The sequence below is a fragment of the Coregonus clupeaformis genome, chromosome 29, assembly GCF_020615455.1.
Source record: "Coregonus clupeaformis isolate EN_2021a chromosome 29, ASM2061545v1, whole genome shotgun sequence".
NCBI classification, from domain to species: Eukaryota; Metazoa; Chordata; class Actinopteri; order Salmoniformes; family Salmonidae; genus Coregonus; species Coregonus clupeaformis.
Window position 1 is genome coordinate 26,268,272 of NC_059220.1, and position 24,733 is coordinate 26,293,004.

General features: G+C 42.4%; 1 protein-coding gene across 1 annotated transcript in view; it reads right to left on the reverse strand.

Moving 5' to 3' along the window:
* LOC121544942 (ryanodine receptor 3) overlaps nt 1-15,860 on the reverse strand; it is a 217,922-nt gene extending 202,062 nt beyond the window's left edge. The window contains exon 1 of the mRNA XM_045209137.1: nt 15,609-15,860. Coding sequence (XP_045065072.1) covers nt 15,609-15,656 — 48 coding nt within the window. The 5' untranslated portion in view covers nt 15,657-15,860. The remainder of the gene's footprint in view (nt 1-15,608) is intronic.
* Between the last annotated feature and the right edge of the window lie 8,873 nt (nt 15,861-24,733).

Sequence of the window (24,733 nt, forward strand, 5' to 3'; positions counted from 1 at the left end):
GAACACTTTCAAACAATGTAAAAAAAAAGGGCACCGAAAATTAAGAAAAGTTAACTGATTTAATTTTAACATGTTAAACAGGATACAGTGCCCTCCGTGAAGCATATTTTCTTATTTTGCCTCTATACTTCAAACGTTTTTATTTGAAATCAAACAATGACTATGAGGTTGAAGTGCAGACTGGTATTTTCATCCATATCGGGTGAACCGTTTAGAAATTACAGCACTTTTTGTGCATAGTCCCCCCACTTTAGGGGAGCAAAAGTATTGGGACAAATTCACTTATGTGTATTAAAGTAGTCAAAAGTTAAGTATTTGGTCCCATATTCATAGCACGCAATGACTACATCAAGCTTGTGACTCTACAAAAAAATTTGTTATCACAAAATGGGTCCCCGGCCCCAAAAACTTTGAAAACCCCTAGGCTAAGTTACTTTTTACAGAATGACATTACAGAATTTCAATTACATATGTTGAAGCATTGCTAATGCAACATGTTTCAAATCAAATCTAATCAAATTGTTATTTGTCACATGCGCCGAATACAACAGGTGTAGACCTTACCGTTGTAAGGTTCTGTGTTTATTTTCTTAATCAACCTTGTGTTCTTGAACGTAGCCCTGTTTCTTTGTGTTCTTGAACGTAGCCCTGTCTTTCATTTTTGTTAATTGATTTCACCTGTGTTAGTTACTCACCTGGTCTCATTAGCTCCTTATTTAGTTCAGTTCTTTCTGTTTGTGCCTTGTGAGGTATTGTTTGTTTTGACTCTACTAAGCCTTTTTCTAGCTCGTTTGTGAGAACCAGTTATAGCCTTCAGTCCTAGTTTTTGATTCTCTTGCCTGTTTGCCTACCAGTGTATGACCATTGCTTGCCTGTGACCACGATTCCTGACTTTTGCGAAGGCGAAATAAACACCTGCCGCGCTCTGTGCGTGAATCTACACCTTTTTCTCCCTGATTATTCATTACAACCGTGAAGAAAATATTTACTGAATAAACTAAAGTGCATGTCCTGGTAATCCGTCTGGCCCCGCGGCCTTGTGAATGTTGACCTGTTTAAAGGTCTTGCTCACATCGGCTACGGAGAGCGTGATCACACAGTCGTCCGGAACAGCTTGTGCTCTCATGCATGCTTCAGTGTTGCTTGCCTCGAAGCGAGCATAAAAGGCATTTAGCCCATCTGGTAGGCTCGCGTCACTGGGCAGCTCGCAGCTGGGTTTCCCTTTGTAGTCCATAATAGTCTGCAAGCACTGCCACATCTGACGAGCGTCAGAGCCGGTGTAGTAGGATTCAATCTTAGTCCTTTATTGACGCTTTGCCTGTTTGATGGTTCATCTGAGGACATAGCGGGATTTCTTATAAGCGTCCGGATTAGTGTCCTGCTCCTTGAAAGCGGCAGCTCTAGCCTTTAGCTCGGTGCGGATGTTGCCTGTAATCCATGGCTTCTGGTTGGAATATGTACGTACGGTCACTGTGGAGGGGACGACGTCAATGCACTTATTGATGAAGCCGGTGACTGAGGTGGTATACTCCTCAATGCCATTGGATGAATCCCGGAACATATTCCAGTCTGTGCTAGCAAAACCGTCCTGTAGCGTAGCATCCGCGTCATCTGACCACTTCCGTATTGAGCGAGTCACTGGTACTTCCTGCTTTGGTTTTTGCTTGTAAGCAGGAATCAGGAGGATAGAATTATGGTCAGATTTGCCAAATGGAGGGCGAGGGAGAGCTTTGTACGCGTCTCTGTGTGTGGAGTAAAGGTGGTCTAGAGTTTTTTTCCCCACATGTGACATGCTGGTAGAAATGAGGTAAAACGGATGTAAGTTTGCATTAAAGTTCCCGGCCTCTAGGAGCGCTGCTTCTGGATGAGCATTTTCTTGTTTGCTTATGGCCTTATACAGCTCGTTGAGTGTGGTCTTAGTGCCAGCGTCGGTTTGTTGTGGTAAATAGACGGCTACGAAGAATATAGATAAACTCTCTTGGTAGATATGGTGGTCTACAGCTTATCATGATGTACTCTACCTCAGGCGAGCAATACCTCGAGACTACCTTAATATTAGACATCACGCACCAGCTGTTATTGACAAATAGACACACACCCCCACCCCTAGTCTTACCGGACGTAGCTGTTCTGTCCTGCCGATGCACGGAAAACCCAGCCAACTGTATATTATCCGTGTCGTCGTTCAGCCACGACTCAGTGAAACATAAGATATAACATTTTTTTTATGTCCCGTTGGTAGGATAGAGCTCATCCAGTTTAGTCTCCAGTGATTGCACGTTGGCCAATAGAACGGAGGGTAGAGGCGGGTTACCCACTCGCCGACAAATTCTCACAAGGCACCCTGATCTGCGCCCCCTGTATTTCCTTATTTTCTTTATGCGAATGACGGGGATTTGGGCCTTGTCCGGGAGCAACATTATATCCTTCGCGTCAGACTCATTAAATAAAACATCTTTGTCCAGTTCGAGGTGAGTAATCGCTGTTCTGATATCCAGAAGCACTTTCGGTCATAAGAGACGGTAGCATCAACATTATGTACAAAATAAGTTACAAACAATGCGAAAAAACACACAAAATAGCACAATTGGTTAGGAGCCCGTAAAACGGCAGCCATGCCCTCCAGCGCCATTCTTCACCATGTGAGGAGAATAACACTATTTCACCACCACATGATTTTTTTACATGTGGATTTTCTTACATGCTTAACTGCAAATTTGACAGTTGAACTTTTGTGAGGGTAAGTAAGCATCACAAACAACAGATACTAAATATTATTCTAAAAGCCTCATTAAGAGCACAGTGGGTAGTTGGTTACAGCAGCACATTAGGCATCATTATCGCACAAATACCAGAGGTGCTGCTTATGTAGGAGGGAATGATTCAGAAATACAGACAAGTATACAAAGTGGTATAATTACTTTTATTTCTGTGCTATAATAGAAAACACTCACATTGTTTCTGTGGAAACCGGGACAGTTTTTAAATGTCATGAGTGCAGTTGGCGGTTGCTCAGATGGTGGAGGATAATGCACTGCTAGAAAAGCCCTGCTAGAAAAGTCCTGCATAACCCTGCACACTGGAAAACATTATTGACAAATGTTCTGTGTATAAGGCTGATGTATAAGGCCTTCTGATGTAAGGGGGGCAGAACAAGGTGGGTAGTGTCACTGTCAGCACTGATAACGTGAGTTTTAGACCCGCCCCTCATTCACTCCATCTTCCTGAGTGACAGGTCAGTAAGCCCACTAAACTCAGAGCAAGATCTGATCTGTATTGATTGATTACTCACTGACAAGTTCAATATGTCTGACTCCTCATATTCAGGTTCTGCCACATGTCTGAAGTAAACAGCATGCAGCACAGCATAACGCCTCACTACAGTTTCAAATGAGGGTTAAAGCTGGAATCCTTAATGGTAAAACTGACACGTCTGTTTGGAATATTACAACAAAAAAGAAGTTATTGCAAACAACAAACACTGTTTTTTTCCCCCTCAGACATCATTGCACATGGGATAGAACAGAGGCATATGTACTTTTTACCTTGGTGCGCGACCCTCCCCAGCTCTGCTTCGTTAGCAAAACAAAAACAATAACAATGGCCATGGGGTGGACAGTGGCATTGTTTCCTCCTACTGTGGATTCCATCATTAAGTTGAGCAATAATAGAAAGTGTTACTGGACATTCCGTGGCAGCGAGCCATGTTGCAAAAAGCCTCTGCGAATTTTACAGAGCAATCCTATTATTTTTTAAACACCCGAGAGTGATTTACACATTTCACACGTACACAGAGACACTGGACACGCAGTGTAATCACTTACTGCTGGTCAAGATTATTCATCTTGCTGCTGACTGAGTGTTGGTTTGCAGTGATGACAATGCTTCATAAGCAGAACTACCTTGAGAGCAACTGAGCTGTGGGGCTAACTACCTTGAGACCAACTTAGCTGTGGCGCTAACTACCTTGAGACCAACTTAGCTGTGGGGCGAACTACCTTGAGACCAACTTAGCTATGGGGCTGACTACCTTGAGACCAACTTAGCTGTGGGGCTAACTACCTTGAGACCAACTTAGCTGAGGGGCTAACTACCTTGAAAGCAACTTACCTGTGGGGCTAACTACCTTGAGACTAACTTTGCTGTGGGGCTAACTACCTTGAGACCAACTTAGCTGTGGGGCTAACTAACTTGAGACCAACTTAGCTGTGGGGCTAACTAACTTGAGACCAACTTAGCTGTGGGGATAACTACCTTGAGATTAACTTTGCTGTGGGGCTAACTACCTTGAGAGCAACTTAGCTGTGGGGCTGACTACCTTGAAAGCAACTTAGCTGTAGGGCTAACTACCTTGAGAGCAACTTACCTGTGGGGCTAACTACCTTGAGAGCAACTTAGCTGTGGGGCTAACTACCTTGAGAGCAACTTAGCTGTGGGGCTAACTACCTTGAGAGCAACTTAGCTGTGGGGCTAACTAACTTGAGACCAACTTAGCTGTAGGGCTAACTACCTTGAGAGCAACTTAGCTGTGGGGCTGACTACCTTGAGAGCAACTTAGCTGTGGGGCTAACTACCTTGAGAGCAACGTAGCTGTGGGGCTAACTACCTTGAGAGCAACGTAGCTGTGGGGCTGACTACCTTGAGAGCAACTTAGCTGTGGGGCTAACTACCTTGAGACCAACTTAGCTGTGGGGCTAACTACATTGAGAGCAACTTAGCTGTGGGGCTAACTACCTTGAGAGCAATTTAGCAGTAGGGCTAACTACCTTGAGAGCAACTTACTTGTGGGGCTAACTACCTTGAGAGCAATATAGCTGTGGGGCTAACTACCTTGAGAGCAACTTAGCTGTAGGGCTAACTGCCTTGAGAGCAACTTACCTGTGGGGCTAACTACCTTGAGAGCAACTTAGCTGTGGGGCTAACTACCTTGAGAGCAACTTAGCAGTAGGGCTAACTACCTTGAGAGCAACTTAGCTGTAGGGCTAACTGCCTTGAGAGCAACTTACCTGTGGGGCTAACTACCTTGAGAGCAACTTAGCTGTGGGGCTAACTACCTTGAGAGCAACTTAGCAGTAGGGCCTCTTAGGAACTGTTTAAGAAGTTATGTTATAGAATAAATCCTGCCAAATACTGAAACAACATCTATAAATACCAGTTTATCAATAATGAGCAGAGCATGTCTATGACAGCCATGTCATTAAGTTTGAGGAGTAGGAAAATTAAATGCCTTTAATAGGAAGAAAATCTTAGCAGACTATTGCTGAGGAAAAGGTGCCACATGCATCTCTCTTGCATCTAAACAACAGGTAAATCTAGTTCCTGGATTAAATATTCATGCTCTGAAACACAAATCAATCAGGCTAGCTAACTGCATACCATTGACATTGATCAGGACATTTCTTCATTTGGTGGCTGGATCGATAGCTCATTACAGCTACCTTTCACGGGGCCGTCTCTGGCTCTGCTGCTGGCTTAATTCCCTCTGTAGGCTATCTTATCTGTCTGTCTCCTTCCACCCGGCGGGAACACAGGAGAGCAGCTTTCTGCTGAAACACTGCTTGCACCCCAAAATGAGCCCCCCACTGTTTCTACAAGTTCTATCTAAATGTGCACTATTGAAAAATACTTCATGACTTTTAGGAAATGTGTTAATACTAGGGCTGTCAAATGATTAAAATTTTTAATCAAATTAATCAGAATTTTCAGTTGATTAATCATGATTAATCAGTATTTGCAATTACACCTGAATCCTAACCATTTTTTTCTTGACGGTGGCTTATAGAATGAGTCTTGAGACGCCACTTGCAAAACATCAAGGAAACCTGAGTCTTCTACAATGCTAATGGGTCTACAATCCTTTGCAATCCATTTTGCTATTGTGTTGGTCAAATTATCTGAGGTTGATTTTGTTAATTGCCTGCAAACATTCAGCGTGGTCTGGCGCAAACCACTTGCTGAATCTGACGGCCCAGCAAACGCATGTTTGGCGTTGACATGGTACTTCAAGCTTGAACAGCTCCGGTGAAATTGAAACTCCTTCTTACAAATCTTGCAAATAACCTTGTACTTGTTAACTGTACCATCATCATTCTTTTTATATTTGAATCCGTCAATAGGCCCACTTTGCTCACCTTGCTCCATCTCGCCTCTAGCTCCCAACCACTTTCCTGACCTGAATAATTTGTCACACTGCGCATGCATGAAATGCGTTAAAAAAATTGACGTAATTAACAGCAAACAACTAATTAACGTCGTTAACGCGCTATTTTTGACAGCCCTAGTTAATACTAATGGGGAAATTGTGGAAATCATAGGGGAAATCAATATGGTAATATGGATATACACTGAGTGTACAAAACATTAGGAACACCTTCCTGATATTGAGTTGCACCCCTTTTGCCCTCAGAACAGACTACATTTGTCGGGGCATGGACTCTACAAGGTGTCAAAAGCATTCCACAGGGATGCTGGCCCATGTTGACTCCAATGCTTCCCACAGTTGCCTGGATGTCCTGTGGGTGGTACACCATTCTTTATACACACATGGAAACTGTTGAGCGTGAAAAACCAAGCAGCGTTGCAGTTCTTGATACACTCAAACCGGTGCGCCTGGCACCTACTACCATACCCCGTTCAAAGGCACTTCAATATTTTGTCTTGCCCATTCACCCTCTGAATGGCAGACATATACAATCCATGTCTCAATTGTTTCAAGGCTTAAAAATCCTTCTTTAACCTGTCTCCTCCCCTTCATCTACACTGATTGAAGTGCATTTAACAAGTGACTCAATAGGGGATTATAGCTTTCACCTGGATTCACCTGGTCAGTCTGTCATGGAAAGAGGAGGTGTTCATCATTTTTTAACACTCAGTGTAGGTTAGAAAATCTATGCTTAATTGCAGCAGAGAAAAAGTGTACCTGCGTGACGAGCACTTTTTGGAGAAAAGAGCAACCAGATATCAATTTGAGTTTACTCTTGGTGAACAGCACTAGAAATTGTTCAAACAATTTCATTTGTTTGATTGGTAAAACAAATCAATTTTTAAAAACAGTAAGACATGTAAAAGTAACAGTCTTTGTGCACACATGAGAAGTAGAAGTTGGGATGATTTGTTCAACGGAATACAAATCATATGTGATAATTCCATGGTCATTTCAAAATAATTATGCAGAGAGCTGGGGAAAAGGCAACACTAACGGAACTCCAGATGGCATGGAATGCAATTCTACACAAACATGAACCTTAAACTTGAATTACATGTATTTGTAAAGTAACTATCCAAATGGTCTGGATTCAACAAGATCACGTTAAAGGATATTAACAGAATTTGACTGCAGAACTCCACATGGGTGATTTCAATGACATTGGAAGGTGACAATGACAATGCGGTTTCCAGACCCAACCACACTCACTAAAGGTGAGGAGGGCTGAGGATCCTCACTGACCCAGGGTACACACTAGCTAGTGAACACTGCCCAGGAAAACGGCATCAAGGGTGGCAGGTAGCCTAGTGGTTAAGAGCGTTGGGCCAATAACCAAAAGGTAGCTGGTTTGAATCCCCAAGCCAACTAAATAAAAAATATGTAAATGTATCCTTCTGCAAGGCACTTAACCCTAATTGCTACTGTAAGTCGCTCTGGATAAGAGTGTCTGCTAAATTTCAAGCAGACCACCAAGGTAATCTGCCTAATTGACTATAGCCATGAAATGCTTTGTATGGCTCACATCAACACCATCATCCCAGACACCCTGGACCCAATCCAATTCGCATACCATTCCAACAATTCCACAGATAACACAATCTCTATTGCACTCCCCACTGCTCTTACCCACCTGGACAAAAGCAATACCTATGTAAGAATGCTGTTCATTGACTACAGCTCAGCGTTCAACAGCATAGTCTTCTCCAAGCTCATCACTAAACTCAGGACCCTGGGACTGAACACCTCCCTCTGCAACTGGATCCTGGACTTTCTGACAGGATGCCCCCAGGTGGTGAGGGTAGACAACAACACATCCGCCACGCTGACCAACAAGAAGGGTGCCCCTCAGGGGTGTGTGCTTAGTCCCCTCCTGTACTCCCTGTTCACCCACAGCTGCTTGGCCGTGCACGACTCCAACACCATTATCAAGTTTGCTGATGACACAACGGTGGTAGGACTGATCACTGATGACGTGAAGCAGCCTATAGGGAGGAGGTCAGTGACCTGGCAGTGTGGTGCCAGGACAACAACCTCTCCCTCAACGTCAGCAAGACAAAGAAGCTGATCATGGACTACAGGAAACGGAGGGGTGAGCACACGCCCATCCATATCGATGGGGCTGTAGTGGAGCGGGTCGAGAGCTTAAAGTTCCTCGATGTTCACATCACTAAGGAATTAACATGGTCTACACACACCCACACAGTTGTGAAAAGTGCACGACAGGATGCTGAAAAGACTTAGCGTGGGCCCTCAGAGCCTTAAAAAGTTATACAGCTGCACCATTGAGAGCATCTCGGCTGGCTGCATCACCGCTTGGTACGGCAACTGCAAGGCACCCGACCGCAAGGCGCTACAGTGGGTGGTTAATTACGGCCCAGTGTCCTGTGTAGCTCAGTTGGTAGAGCATGGCGCTTGCAACGCCAGGGTTGTGGGTTTGTTTCCCACGGGGGGCCAGTATGAAAAAATGTATGCACTCACTAACTGTAAGTCGCTCTGGATAAGAGCGTCTGCTAAATGACTAAAATGTTTTAAAAAATTACATCACTGTGGCCGAGCACCCTGCCATCCAGGACCTCAATACCAGGCAATGTCAGAGGAAGACCCAAAAAATTGTCAAAGACTCCAGCCACCCAAAACATAGACTGTTCTCTTTGCTACCGCACAGCAGGCGGGACCAGTCCACCAAGTCTAGAACCAACAGGACCCTGAACAGCTTCTGCCCACAAGCCATAAGAGTGCTAATCAAGACTGCTAAATAGCTAATCAAATGGCTACCAGGACTACCTGCATTGACCCTTTTTTAGCATTAACTCTCTTGCACTGACTATGCACACACACTGGACTATACCTGCACACTCACACATACAGTTGAAGTCGGAAGTTTACATACACCTTAGCCAAATACATTTAAACTCTGTTTTTCACAATTCCTGACATTTAATGCTAGTAAATATTCCCTGTCTTACGTCAGTTAGGATCACCACTTTATTTTAAGAATGTGAAATGTCAGAATAATAGTAAAGAGAATGATTTATTTCAGCTTTTATTTCTTTCATCACATTCCCAGTGGGTCAGAAGTTTACATACACTCAATTAGTATTTGGTAGCATTGCCTTTAAATTGTTTAACTTGGGTCAAACGTTTCGGTTAGCCTTCCACAAGCTTCCCACAATAAGTTGGGTGAATTTTGGCCCATTCCTCCTGACAGAGCTGGTGTAACTGAGTCAGGTTTGTAGGCCTCCTTGCTCGCACACGCTTTTTCAGTTCTGCCCACAAATGTTCTATAGGATTGAGGTCAGAGCTGTGTGATGGCCACTCCAATACCTTGACTTTGTTGTCCTTAAGCTATTTTGCCACAACTTTGGAAGTATGCTTGGGTTCATTGTCCATTTGGAAGACCCATTTGCGACCAAGCTTTAACTTCCTGACTGATGTCTTGAGATGTTGCTTCAATATATCCACATCATTTTCCTTCCTCATGATGCCATCTATTTTGTGAAAGTGCACCAGCCCCTCCTGCAGCAAAGCACCCCCACAGCAAGATGCTGCCACCCCCGTGCTTCACGGTTGGGATGGTGTTCTTCGGCTTGCAAGCATCCCCCTTTTTCCTCCAAACATAACAATGGTCATTATGGCCAAACAGTTCTATTTTTGTTTCAGCAGACCAGAGTACATTTCTCCAAAAAGTACAATATTTTTCCCCATGTGCAGTTGCAATCCGTAGTCTGGCTTTTTTATGGCGGTTTTGGAGCAGTGGCTTCATCCATGCTGAGTGGCCTTTCAGGTTATGTCGATATAGGACTCGTTTTACTGTTTACTTACTTCCCATGATGTCAAGCAAAGAGGCACTGAGTTTGAAGGTAGGCCTTGAAATACATCCACAGGTACACCTCCAATTGACTCAAATAATGTCAATTAGCCTATCAGAAGCTTCTAATGCCATGACATCATTTTCTAGAATTTTCCAAGCTGTTTAAAGGCACAGTCAACTTAGTGTATGTAAACTTCTGACCCACTGGAATTGTGATACAGTGAATTATAAGTGAAATAATCTGTCTGTAAACAATTGTTGGAAAAATTACTTGTGTCATGCACAAAGTAGATGTCCTAACCGACTTGCCAAAACGATAGTTTGTTAACAAGAAATTTGTGGAGTGAGTGGTTGAAAAACAAGTTTTGATGACTCCAACCTAAGTGTATGTAAACTTCCGACTTCAACTGTACTTACACTGACACCCAAATGACATACGCCCACACACACATAACACGCACACACATGCATACTGATGCCACACACACACACACACACACACACACACACACACATTTCAGCACATACGCAGCTGCTACTATGTACATACTGTAGCTACCTCAATTACCTCGTACCCCTGCACATCGACCCGGTACTGGAACTCCCTGTATATAGCCATGTTATTTTGACTCATTATTATTATTCATTATTCACTGTATTTATTCCTCATGTCACTATTTCTATTTATTTTTTTATCTTTAACTCTGCATTGTTGGAAAAGAACCCATAAGTAAGCATTTCACTGTTAGTCTACACCTGTTGTTTACGAAGTATGTGACAAATAACATTTGATTGATTGCAATAACGGTATGTGGAGCCACTACATAGAGATAGATGGTTGGGAATGGAGAGAGAGAGAGAGAGAGAGAGAGAGAAGCGCTCACCTCCGGCACTGCAGCCATTAAAGAATACACCCACCAGCCAGGATAAGACGTTAAACGCCAGCGTCTGTTTGGAGGTGGTGCCAAGTCAAAGCGTACCTGGAGTTGTTTTTGTGTTAGGAGGGGGGCAGTGGTGGTTCATTACCAAACGCCTGTCTCTCTGAATGTGCTGACAGCTGGTTGGTACGCCAGGTCAGACAGTCCCTCCACATAAAACCTAACAGTCCAAACGCTGCCATAGCACATTAGTCACACTCATACGCTGCCCTTTTCACAGTTGCCACCACTCCCCCACTACCTGGTAATGGAGCCGGAGACTTTGATATTCACCCAGCGGGGGGTGTGGCCCCAGCCCATCTCTATTCCTTAGTGATCAGATGTGTGGATCAGGTCCCACGCAGCGTGGTGCATGTACAAATCAGAGCCCCCCTGTCAGAACCACTGCACAATCAAACAGACAAACAAACTGAGGACGAGATGAGAGGAAGCCAATGGCTTGTTTCCCTCTGCAGACTGTTCCATCCCTCTAGAGATCAGCTCCCTGTTAGAGCCCAAGGGTGTTAAAGGCCCAATGCAGTCAAAAACATGATTTTCCTGTGTTTTATGTATATTTCCACAATATGAGGTTGGAATAATACTGTGAAATTGTGAAAATGATGATAATGCCCTTATAGTATAAGAGCTGTTTGAAAAGACCCCCTGAAATTTCAGCCTGTTTTGGTGGGATGGAGTTTTGGCCTGCCTGGTGACATCACCAGGCGGTAAATTAGTTAAATGACCAATAAGAAAGAGAGTTCCAAACCTCTCTGCCAATAACAGCTATTTTTCAGTTTTCCCCTCCCCACTCAGACCACTTCCAGACAGTCCTAGCAAAATTCTTGCTTGAGAAATGTATATTTGCTAAGAAGCTATTTTTGTTTCTTTTTGACCATTTTAATTGAAAACAATCACAATAAGGTACTTAATTGTTAACAAGAAATGATTTGATATTGAGATAAAAATGGCTGCATTGGACCTTTAACCCTGGCACACATACACACACTTGTCACACGTACAGGCTACTGATACGGATTAAAAGCAACATACCGTACTATTGTTCCGGTTCATTTGCAAAATGATTCTTACATAACAAACAGTCTGATCCATTATGCCATATAAACTGATATTTTATTAATACAACTCCATATCATCATCACCTTGCTTATGAGGCCACTATACTGGTGCTGGTCCATCTCAGGACATCTACAAATAGAAAACAACCATACTACTGTAAAATGTTCAGCCTTATTATACTCTCCCCTATCCCCATAGCACCCATTAACATTGGAGAATGCTCACTGTGAGTCTCGGAGCTCACAATAAGAGCTGTTCCTCTTCCTGCAGCATCAAATTACCCATGGCTGAGAAATCCTCTCTCTGGAATGGCTTTAGATGAGCAGGCCGCCAGGGGCTAATTCCTCTGCTCTCTCAGGGGAAATTACTTTGTTTAGTTGTTACTAGAGAAAAGTCAGTTTGTACACCGCTCTATTAAGTTTATCTGCTGCAGTAAAAGACAGTATGTGGATGTAGAGGGAAAACATGCTGCCTGCTTACTGCTAAATGGGAATATTCATCCAAGGGCAAGATCAGTCAGAGACTGTGTGTGTGTGTGTGTGTGTGTGTGTGTGTGTGTGTGTGTGTGTGTGTGTGTGTGTGTGTGTGTGTGTGTGTGTGTGTGTGTGTGTGTGTGTGTGTGTGTGTGTGTGTGTGTGTGTGTGTGTGTGTGTGTGTGTGTGTGTGTGTGTGTGTACGTGTGTGCGTCTGTGTGTGCGTCTGTGTGTGTGCTCTTAAATGTGTTGGCAACAGTATAGAGAATAGAGAGTCAAAACCAGTGAAGGCTCAGTGGTTCAGCTCAGCTGCACCTTGGCCTGATGAATCATTTCTGCACTCTGCTCTGCTGTGGCACGTCTGGTGCAGCCTGACTCTGCAGCAGCACCACACATACACACCACGCTGCCGCCCATAGGCCCCATCCCCATTCCATCCAGTCAGCTGCTGCCCTTTGTGGAAGGATGCAACAAGCTGCTAAGTCTCTTAAAGGAGCAGTGCCTTCACAACTCAAAGCGTCACATTTGAACTTTGCCAAAGAGGACAACTGTGGTGGGACCAGCCAGGGCAAATTTGATCAACTAAGAAACACAATTTTAGCACAGACAGCAAAACCCCATGTTGCAAAACCCCAAGGACCAACTCCAGAACTTTTGTCCATGGTTTTTACTGTATAGATCACAGGTGCAGACTGCTGTCTGGTATTTAGGTGCTAGCCCTCCAAGTTGTAATAGAGCTGAATTGTCAGCACTGTTTGGGGTGGTGTGCATACTGATGTAATAACCTCTGCATGTAGTGGTAACAAGGAATGGGGAACTGCGGAGTGTTGGAAGCATCAGCTTTTTCAGGGACCAATTTTAAAACCCACACACTGTCATCTCTGGGGATACAGGAGGCTTCAAGATAATGCAAACATGGACTTAGTAAGCCCACTGCTAATGTCCTCTCTTAACAGCAAGATAGCAGGGTGCATCTTTCGCTCACCTTCCCTTTCCTCAATGTCCTCATAGCTCTGTGTCACTTCACACAGTTAATGGTGCTCCACAACTGACACTTGTCTTCTGGGAATGTGTGGAGGTAGGCTACTATCTTCTGGGAATGTGTGGGGGTAGGCTACTATCTTCTGGGAATGTGTGGGGGTAGGCTACTATCTTCTGGGAATGTGTGGGGGTAGGCTACTATCTTCTGGGAATGTGTGGGGGTAGGCTACTATCTTCTGGGAATGTGTGGGGGTAGGCTACTATCTTCTGGGAATGTGTGGGGGTAGGCTACTATCTTCTGGGAATGTGTGGGGGTAGGCTACTATCTTCTGGGATTGTGTGGGGGTAGGCTACTATCTTTGCAGGATAAAGGATGAGTCAGGCACTGAAATCCATTTTTAGGATTTCTGCCCTGAAGCAGCTGATGTCAAAGATTTCTCACATGTTGTCATAGAGGAAGGATGTCTGGCGTCTGCCAGGTTCCACACTTTTACACATTAGCTGCACAGAGGTAGAATCCCTAAGCTCTTCTTGGGTTGTAAATAGACTCTCCACTTCTGCATTCATCTACTTTAATATGCCACTGCATTGAACAGAATTTCCACTGGGTTTTTAAATATGCCTTTGAATGAGAAGAAAGAAATGTAAGTCTAAGGTTTCATATTATAACAGCCAACCTTCCTCACCCTCCAAAGTAAAATTGTCCCACTGTAGGCAACTTGATAAAGGAAAACCAATGAAAAACCCCACTGACAGTGATATGTGCAACCACCAAACACCTCCCAGTGTCCAGAAGTCTGGAAAGCCTCCAGCCCTCATATCCTTCACCTAGCCAAACTGTGGGGTATTTTTAGACCAGATATTTCTCTAAAGTGTTTTCCAGTAGTTGTAGTGACACAAAGTCAGCATGGTCATCTACCTCATCAACAAGAAGAGCTTTCTTATGCTTTAAGAGGTGGGTTTTCATTTTGGTTTCAGATTAGCCTCAACTTTGTAGATAAAGCTATGTTTTCTAGCATAACCTGCTATGTCACACTATAGCAAGAGATGAGTAGTGCCAAGTAGTGTAGACCATAAAGAGAGGAGCTCTAAGCAATTCCACCTCAAGTTACAACCCCTACTTTCATTAGTATAGCACCACATTATGTCACAGGAGGCCGGTGGCACCTTAATTGGGGAGGACGGGCTCATAGTAATGGCTGGAACGGAATCAATGGAATGATTTCCATGTGTTTGATACCATTCCATTTACTCCATTCCAGCCATTATTATGATCTGTCTTCCCCTCAGCAGCCTCCTGTGCAATGTGTTGATGGGTTTATGTGCTGTAAGCCTGACAGCATGGTTAAACTGAGGAAGCCCATTGCACAAATCATTGTCATCAGATAGATAATGACTGGGAGCCCTGCGAGAGCACGCATAACTAAGTGCTGTCAGTGACCACTGCAAATGCCTCATCTATCACAGTAAATTACCATAACATTATTAGGCCTACATTAGGCTATTGCTTTTCATTTTCCTTATTGCCTCTACATCTGCCTGGGTAGACACCATATTCAGAATTTGAGGTTAAGAATAAAAATGGAACGTTTCCTTGAATAATAACTAGAATTGCAAAAGGTTAACTTTTTTAAACTATACTGTAGACAGCATTGCTACACCTGGAAAAGGGAAACGTGGGCTGAAAGTGAGACAGGAGTCGTCTTATTATCAGGAAGGAGTAGTACAAGGTTAGGTATTCCGGCATTCCATTGCATTCATTGATTGCAAAACGTAGGCTACTGAGACAACCGGACAAGTTAAATCTAGAAGGGAATCAAAGTGAGGGATGCACCAAACAAAAAGGTCCTCTCGTCGCCAGCCAGGTCTGCTTTACGAGGGAGCAGGTTATCGAGGGCAACTCAAAAAGCGCGGTCGTCAAAAAGCCCTCACGTTCAGGAGACAGTGTACTCGTAACTAGACCTATTGGCTACATGAAATAAATATTTCATAATCAAGATGTAGCCTATAACCACCTGGCTACATAAAACATAATCTGTAGTAGGCTATTACATAGGCATAGACATGCATGGGATAAAATGCTCGAAATGCACACAGGAGGCAGGTTGCCTCACGAATTAGCGAACAGAAATTGGGCTACTTACAGTTCTCAAGAACTGAATTTCATCCTCCCCTTCACCACCTTCAGCCATCGCTGTTGGGGAGCCTGCTCAGACTCGAGTAGCCTCCACTGTCGGCTCGCAGCACTGCGCTGCTGCTCTTCTCTCTAATCGATATTAACATATAGCTAATCCACAGCCATATATAGGGTCGGGAGCCCGAGCGAACTACTGCAGCCTGTCACTCATGCCCACTCGTACACTGCCAATGCCAACCGTGCTGTTCCCGAAGGAGCGTGTGGGCATTGGTATAGGCTGGAGCAAATGAGAGCAGGTCTGAAATGTGAAGCATGGTCTTGCAGTCAAAATACGGCAGTGGGGTCTTTATCTTCGACGTCACCAGTGGATCTTATTAATACAAACATTAAAGCGCGAGCTTTCAAAATTCCCTCGCCATACAACAGCCGCACAATTGCATTGTATAGTGGGGTTTAATGTGTAAATATGACCTAATACATACTCAGTCCAGCAGCCTTTTAAAGCCCTTTGTTTTGACTACATCGATAAAAACGGCTAATGGAAACAGCACTGATTAAATAATGTTGCTACATTGGGGAGGAAATCAATGCATAACCTCAACTTTAACTTTTCATTAGGCTTACTTAGATACTTTTCATAGCTTTAGTCAGATGGGTCAAGTTGTGCAGCAGTAACTTGTAAATTCGTATTTTTTTTGTCAGACAAGGTGTAACAAAACAATGTTACAGAACATTGTACTAAGATGTTTGTAAAGTCAATATTTTGATGTCTATCTTTCACAAAAACAAATAGGCTACATATACCTATAATTAATAATTAGGCAAGTATTTTGCTTGACATGGGCTATAATAGTATTTTCTCTACCAGTAGCCAGGTATTGTGCCAAGTCTTGAGTGGAGATAACGTTTTATATGGTGCAATGCTGCCACCTTGTGATATTGCTTTCAAGTTGGAATGACGGACGTTATTCTAAACCAGTGTTTCTAAATCCTGGTCCTGGGGACCCCAAAGGCTGCACGTTTTTTAAAACTCCAATGCTGATTAGGTCGGCCTTTATTCCATTGAAATGTTTGTATATATATATATATATATATACACATATCCTTTAAAAAAAAATATTTCCCTTTATTACTTTCCAACCCCACCACCCCTTCCCTAATTGGAGTAAACTATTGAACAACAACGCTTAGGCCTCTACTTCCAGGTAATACATACTATATACATTTTATGGACACAGTCAATTTTACAATAATTCTATTTTGTTTGTTTTTACTACTGAACTTCCTCTACCCTCAACCTCTCCGATCATTTTCGATCATTTTCATGATGTCCATCCGGTTTGCTTCTATATGCCATATCTTTCTAACTGTGCTCTTTCACAAAGGCTCTCAACCTAAAACCTATATACCTCTTATGGACACAGTATGCTTTACATTAGTTATCTTCTTGTTAATAGTTATTAGTTGTTGTTAGTTGTTATTAGTCCCATCCGTCAGCTCCATTCAACACCTCCCATCTATCTCTTAACACCATCCATATTCGATTTCTATTTGCCATATATTTTTCAACTGTACTGTGATGTTTCACAAAAGTTCTGAACCCTTCTATTCTCATTGTTTCTACAGATTGTAAATTGAAAATAAACATTTTTGCTAAAAGTAATATTATATTATTGATCGATTGACTATGACTTTTCAGATCACCCAGTAGTGCTATCTGCAGGGTTAGCTCCAGGTAAATATTGCAATCCTTCAGCCATTTCTGGACCTGTGACCAAAAACAAGCTACAAATGGACAGTACCAAAACAAATGATCCAATGATTCTGTCTCTTCGCAGCAAAATCTGCAGAGCTGGGAAGATTGTATCCCCAATATAAATAACATTCTATTGGTAGCAAGAATTTTGTTTAAGAATGTATATTTAAAAATTATATGTTTTGAATCTGGCGTGGTTTTGCGTATCAGTTCATAAAAATTATGTCAAAAATCTCTTCCCAACTATTTTGCAATCTATATGGGACGGCTGTCAATCCTTTGGTCCTTAAATGAAACTGGTATACTTTTTTATTTATCACAATTTTCTTTAACCAATTATGTTTTTAATGCAGGGCCGACAGACAAGTTCTTTACTTTTTCCGCATTCCACTTTCCTCTCCCATTTTTGCGGTAATGCTGCAATTATTTGGTTGTAATTTTGGGTAGAGCAGACATTTCCATATGTTTTTGTTAGTTGCATGTGCGACATAACTCCACCAGTCCTACCTATGATATCATTTACGAAGATTATACCTTTAAAAAAAAGGTTTTTTTATCAATTAGTATATTTGAGTTTAACCACAATATTTGTTGCATTATTTGTTCTGTCATTTCTGGAGGATTAAATTGAAATTGCAACCAACTTTCTATGGCTTGTTTTAGAAATTGTGATATTTGGGAGATTATTTCCTTTTCAAATAACTGAAAGTGAGAGGTTGTAATCTGAATAAAGGGGAAAAGGCCATTCTTGAACATGAGGTGAGAATCTTACTAATTTGCTAGAGAACCAGTTCGGATTTAAGTATAACTTTTATATGACTGAAGCTTTTACTGATAGGTCTAGTGCTTTAATATTTAATCATTTCTGTCCTCCGAATTCATATTCATTATATAAATAGGCCTGTTTAATTTTGTCTGGCTTGCCTTTCCAAATAAAATTGAATATTTTTGTTCTCAAATAATTTAAAAAACTGTTCGCTAGGCGTAGGCAAGACCATAGGCAAATAGATAAACTGGGATAATACTAAAGAGTTAATCAGGGTGATTTTTCCACAAATAGACAGGTATTTACCTTTCCATGGTAGCAAGACCCCTACATTCTGAAATTGCATTTTTGTCCCCCTCAGTTTTATCATTGGAATGTGATATAAAACGAGGCAAAGGTGTGCTTTAGGACCATGTGGACGCCTCCGAGCAGTCGGCTAGGCTGTTTGGAGTGTTGATCCGACTGGATAAATAAAAGAAAGGTCCCCCCCACTTCTAAAACCAAAGTAGCGGCCCTGAAATTAACACACATCCTCAGCCCCAACATAAATATACCTAAGCCCACTTATTTGATTTGAATGGGCAATAGACGTTCATCCCGACCCATTACCTGTATGAGCCTTGTGTATCCCTACACCCCAATACTCATATAAACCAGGTAAATCCAAGAGCATATTCATATAAAACAAGTCTACCCCAATACCCAAGCCTCAACATTCCTACAAACCAGGTTTACACATGTACTTCAGCCCCAATATTCTTACAGACCATGTGTAGACCTGCACGTCTAACTCAATAATGACGTCAGCCCCAATTGTCATAACAATAGGTGTACCTCTGAATTTCAGCCCCAATATTCATACAAACCAGGTCTACAACTGTACTTCAGCTCCAATTTACATACCTACAAAGTCTGCACTTGAACCCAATTAGCCAACTAAGGCTATATGTGCCGAAGCCTGAATATCCATAATCTGTAAACCAGGTCTACCCCTGCACCTCAGCACCAGTACTCCTACAAACCAGGTCTACACCTTTGACTGAGTCCCAATACTAATATAAACAAGATCTACACCTGCATATCTCAGCCCAAATGTCCATACGAACCAGGTTTACACCTGTGGCTATGTCCCAAGACTCTGATAAACCAAGTCTGCAATGTGCAAGAGACAATAAATAAACCTATTGACATTAAATATGTGTTAATTTATTACACTAATTTGATTTATGGGTCTATACATAGCCAATTCCCCCTGAAATAACAAAATATGATGTTTTACAGTCAATCACTGATTTAAACATATGTAAAGGCTAATGGATAATGGTACAATCATCTGTAAGATCATCTTGATCAAGTACACTGAGTGTACATAACATTAGGAACGCCTGATCTTTCCATGACATAGACTGACGAGGTGAAACCAAGTGAAAGCTTATTAACCTTATTAATGTAACCTGTTAAATCCACTTCAATCAGAGTAGATGAAGGATAGGAGACAGGTTAAAGAAGGATTTTTAAGCATTGAGACAATTGAGACATGGATTGTGTATGGGTGTCATTCAGATGGTGAATGGGCAAGACAAAAGAGTTAAGTGCCTTTGAACGGGTATGGTAGTAGGTGCCAGGCGCACCAGTTTGAGTGTGTGAAAAACTGCAACGTTGCTTGGTATTTCATGCTCAACAGTTTCCTGTGTGTTTCAAGAATAGTCCACCACCCAAAGGACATCCAGCCAACTTGACACAACTGTGGGAAGCATTGGAGTCAACATGGGCCAGCATCCCTGTAGAATGCTTTCGACACCTTGTAGAGTCCATGCCCTGACGAATTGAGGCTGTTCTGAGGGCAAAAGGGGGTGCAAGTCAATATTAGTAAGGTGTTATTAATGTTTTGTACACTCAGTGTATATCCATAACGCAACTCAACTTCAATCTACTGAAAAAAATTTATAATCTGCTATGATTAAATATCTACAGAGACACTGCATTTTCCCATTGATCACAAATGTGACCACTAATATATTTTTATATACCATGAGTATCATGGATTCAATGTATTGAAATTGAAGGCACATGAAAACTAGACCCCTTTCAACATTATATTTACAAAGTAAATATTTTAACATTTCAACAATGTATTTGTTTTTTAAGCTGTTGAAACAGTCTTCTGGTGCCAAATTCATCTGTAAAAGTACACCTTAGAGATTTATGCTTGTGGTCTTGACCATTTTGAGAAATCATATGAAACTTCTCTGAATCATACAAGACACATAATAATACATAATACAGTGCATTCGGAAGGTATTCAGGCCCCTTGTCTTTTTCCACATTTTGTTACATTACAGCCTTACTCTAAAATTGATTAAATTACTTTTTTTCTTCATCAATCTACACACAATACCCCATAATGACAAAGCGAAAACATGCTTTTATAAAAATTTTGCAAATGTATAAAAAAACAACAACAGAAATACCTTATTTACATAAGTATTAAGACTCTTTGCTATGAGACTCGAAATTGAGCTCAGGTGCATCCTGTTTTCATTTATCATCCTTGAGATGTTTCTACAACTTGCTTGGAGTCCACCTGTGGTAAATTCAATTGATTGGACATGATTTGGGAAGGCACACACCTGTCTGTATAAAGTCCAACAGTTGACAGTGCATGTCAGATCAAAAACCAAGCCATGAGGTCGAAGGAATTGTCCGTAGAGCTCTGAGACAGGATTGTGTTGAGACACAGATCTGGGGAAGGGTACCAAATAATTCCTGCAGCATTGAAGGTCCCCAAGAACACAGTGGACTCCATCAATCTTAAATGGAAGACATTTGGTACCACCAAGACTCTTCCTAGAGCTGGCCGCCCGGCCAAACTGAGCAATCGGGGGAGAAGGGCCTTGGTCAGGGAGGTGACCAAGAACCCAATGGTCACTCTGACAGAGCTCCAAAGTTCCTCTGTGGAGATGGGAGAACCTTCCAGAAGGACAACCATCTCTGCAGCACTCCACCAATCAGGCCTTTATGGTAGAGTGACCAGACGGAAGCCACTCCTCAGTAAAAGGCACATGACAGCCCGCTTTGGGAGATCCTTAATGAAAACCTGCTCCAGAGCGCTCAGGACCTCAGACTGGGGCGAAGGTCAACAGGACAACAACCCTAAGCACACAGCCAAGACAACACAGGAGTGGCTTCAGGACAAGTTTCTGAATGTCCTTGAGTGGCCCAGCCAGAGCCTGGACTTGAACCAGATCGAAAATCTCTGGAGTGACCTGAAAATAGCTGTGCAGCGACGCTCCCCATCCAACCTGACAGAGCTTGAGAGGATCTGCAGAGAAGAATGAGAGAAACTCCCCAAATACAGGTGTGCCAAGCTTGTAGCATCATACCCAAGAAGACTTGAGGCTGTAATCGCTGCCAAAGGTGCTTCAACAAAGTACTGAGAAAAGGGTCTGAATAATTATGTAAATATGATATTTCCGGTTTTCTTTATTTATAGATTTACTTTGTCATTATGGGGAATTGTGTGTAGATTGATGAGGAAAAAAATAGATTTTAGAATAAGGCTGTAATGTAACAAAATGTGAAAAAAGTCAAGGGTTCTGAAAACTTTCCGAATGCACTGTATATGGCTTTATTCATTAAGTCAATTTGGCCACAGACCAATCATCCACTGGACCAAAAATAAAAAGTTACAATGCTTTAAAATAAAAAATGAATATTGATAATTTTATGTAGGTGTGAACAGAATTAAAAAATAAAAATAACTGGGAAAAACAAGCTCACACCTTAGTCTCTGCCCGGGTGAGATGAACAAGGCATCCGAGGTCACAATCAATAAGCACATCAACCTTAATGCCCCCCACCCCACCCCAGAAAAAAAACACAGAGAAATGCTCATCCAACCCCTAAGTCACAGGGGGTCAAATACAGACTTATTTTGGTTTTAATAGGAATGCTATCCGAGGATGGACTGTTTAAAGTAAGACCGGAATGGAGCCCAAGCCTCATTAAACAGTTTGGGGTTCCCACGTGAATTGAATTTAATTTTTTCTAGTTTCAGAGAGCACAACACGTCTCTCACCCAATATTTATAAGATGGGGGAGCTGCCATCTTCCAGTTCTGTAGTATTAGCCGTCTAGCTAAAAGAGTTGTATAAGCAACAGTGTCCGACTGGATTCTTGACAGGGGGTGCTTATGGGCAGTACTCCAAAAAGGGCTGTAAGGGGAGAGGGATCTATAACAGTGTTATATATATCAGAGAAACATTTAAATATTAATTCCCAGAAACCTGACAGTTTATGACAGCCCCAGAACATATGCAACAGTGTGGCCGGTTCAATTTTACATCTGACACAGGTAGGATCAAAATCAGAGAATATTCTTCCAAGTCTGGCCCCAGACCAGTGGATACGGTGAACCACCTTGAATTGAATGAGGCTGTGTCTAGTGCTAAAAGAGGACGAATGCACCCTGCGCAGCACAGATTCCCAGGTGTCTTCCCCAAGTTCCTCCCCCAAATCCTTTTCCCATCGAGTCTTTAAAGGCACCAAAGAAGGGTTCTGTAAGTCATGAATGATTGTATATACATCTGAAATTGCGCCCCTAGGAAGCTTGTTCAGCTCCAGGATGCTCTCTATAGCTGTATTCACAGGCCTATGGGGAAATTCAGGTGTGTTAGCTCTGACAAAGTTCCTAGTCTGGAGATAGCGGAAAAAAGTGGGATTGGGGGAGGTTGAACCTTTCCTGTAGCTGAGCAAAAGAGGCAAATGTATCATCAAAGAATAATTGGGCTAGTGAGGAGAGGCCTAGTGAGTGCCAGATGTCAAAAGCCCCATCATTCAAAGATGGAGGAAATAAAATGTTCTGATTGATTGGGCCTGATAGAGAAAAGCCTCGAGGCCAAAGGCTAAGCGGAACTGATTCCCAAATTTTAAGAGACTGCTTTACAATTGGGTTGACACACCTTTTGCCTAGGGACACTGGGAGAGGCGAGGCACAACACAGAAGAAAGTGCAGCAGGTTTACACGATTCAGACTCCATCTGGACCCAGATTGGTCTAGGGCCAGTAGGATCAGTCTGCAGCCAGTACAGAAGGGCTCTGAAATTTGCAGCCCAATAGTATGTCTGAAAATTTGGTAGAGCTAAACCCCCCAATGACTTAGGCTTCTGTAAATGTTTTCTACCAATCCGTGGTACCTTGCCATCCCAAATAAAATGCATGAATGTTTGATCCAAAAAAAAAAAAAAAGATTTTGGAATAAAAATGGGTAGACATTGAAATAAATATAGAAATTTGGGCAACACACTCATTTTAATGACATTAATCCTTCCGATAAGAGAAAGAGGTAGCGCATTCCAAAAAGCAAAAGATTGTTTCAAACTGTCTGCTAGAGCAACCAAGTTTTCCTGAAACAGATTTGAATATTTCCTTGTCACTTTAACTCCCAAGTAGGTGAATTGATCCCGGACAATCCTAAACTGAGAGCTTGTAAAAGAGCACTTTAAAGCAGCCTTGTTTACAGGAAAAAGCTCACTCTTGCCTAGATTCAGCTTGTACCCTGAGAATTGATCCAAACCTTTTAAGAACAGATAAGGCGCGTGGCAATGAGGTATCAGGGTTAGAGATAAACAAAAGGAGGTCATCCGATATAGCGAGACTTTCTGCTCTGAGCCCGTCCGGATTATTCCTTGAATGGCATCATTAGAGCGTAATGCAATGGCGAGAGGTTCGATTGCCAAAGCAAACAACAAGGGGGAGAGTGGACAGCCCTGTCTGGATCCGCGGTGCAAGGGAAATAGTCAGAGGACAAGTTGTTAGTCCGTACCGAAGCCATGGGGGAAAAATAAAGAATCTTTATCCACGCAATGAATTTGGGGCCAAAGCCAAATCTATAAAGGGTGGCTGTTAGGTAATCCCACTCAACGCGGTCAAACGCTTTTTCTGCATCAAGTGAGACCACCACCTCTGGGTCCTCCGACGCAGGGGAGTACAGTATATTCATAAAGGCCCTAATATTGAAAAATAAATGCCTATTTCTCACAAAGCCAGTCTGGTCAGAGTGTATTACTTGATGCAGCGAGCCTTCCATACGGATGGCTAAAAGCTTGGCTAGGATTTTGTAATCACAGTTTAAAAGCGAGATTGGGCGAAAGGATCCACATTCCAGAGGGTCTTTGTTTTTTCTTTAATAGTAATGAAATTGAAGCTTGATAAAGACTAGGCGGTAGCTTTGAGGTATTAAGGCACTCTGCAAATAGTCGAGACAAGAACGGGCAAAGCAGACCAGAAAACGTCCCTGTAAAATTCGGTTGGAAAACCATCCGGACCCGGTGATTTACCTCTTTTCATTGCGGACACTGCTGTTGCAATCTCCTCAGGTGTAAATTCTTCTTCTAGATAGTCATGGGTGTCTGTATCAATTGAAGGCATATTCAGGCCATTAAAGAAGGAATCAATCAGCAAAGGGTCTTGAGGGGATTCAGAGGTGTATAGCGCAGAATAAAATTGTTTGAATTGATCATTGATCTCTTTATGTATAACTGTGGTGGCACCAGACGGGGTCCTTATTTGTGGGATTAAACGTGAGGCCTCAGATTTACGGATCTGATGT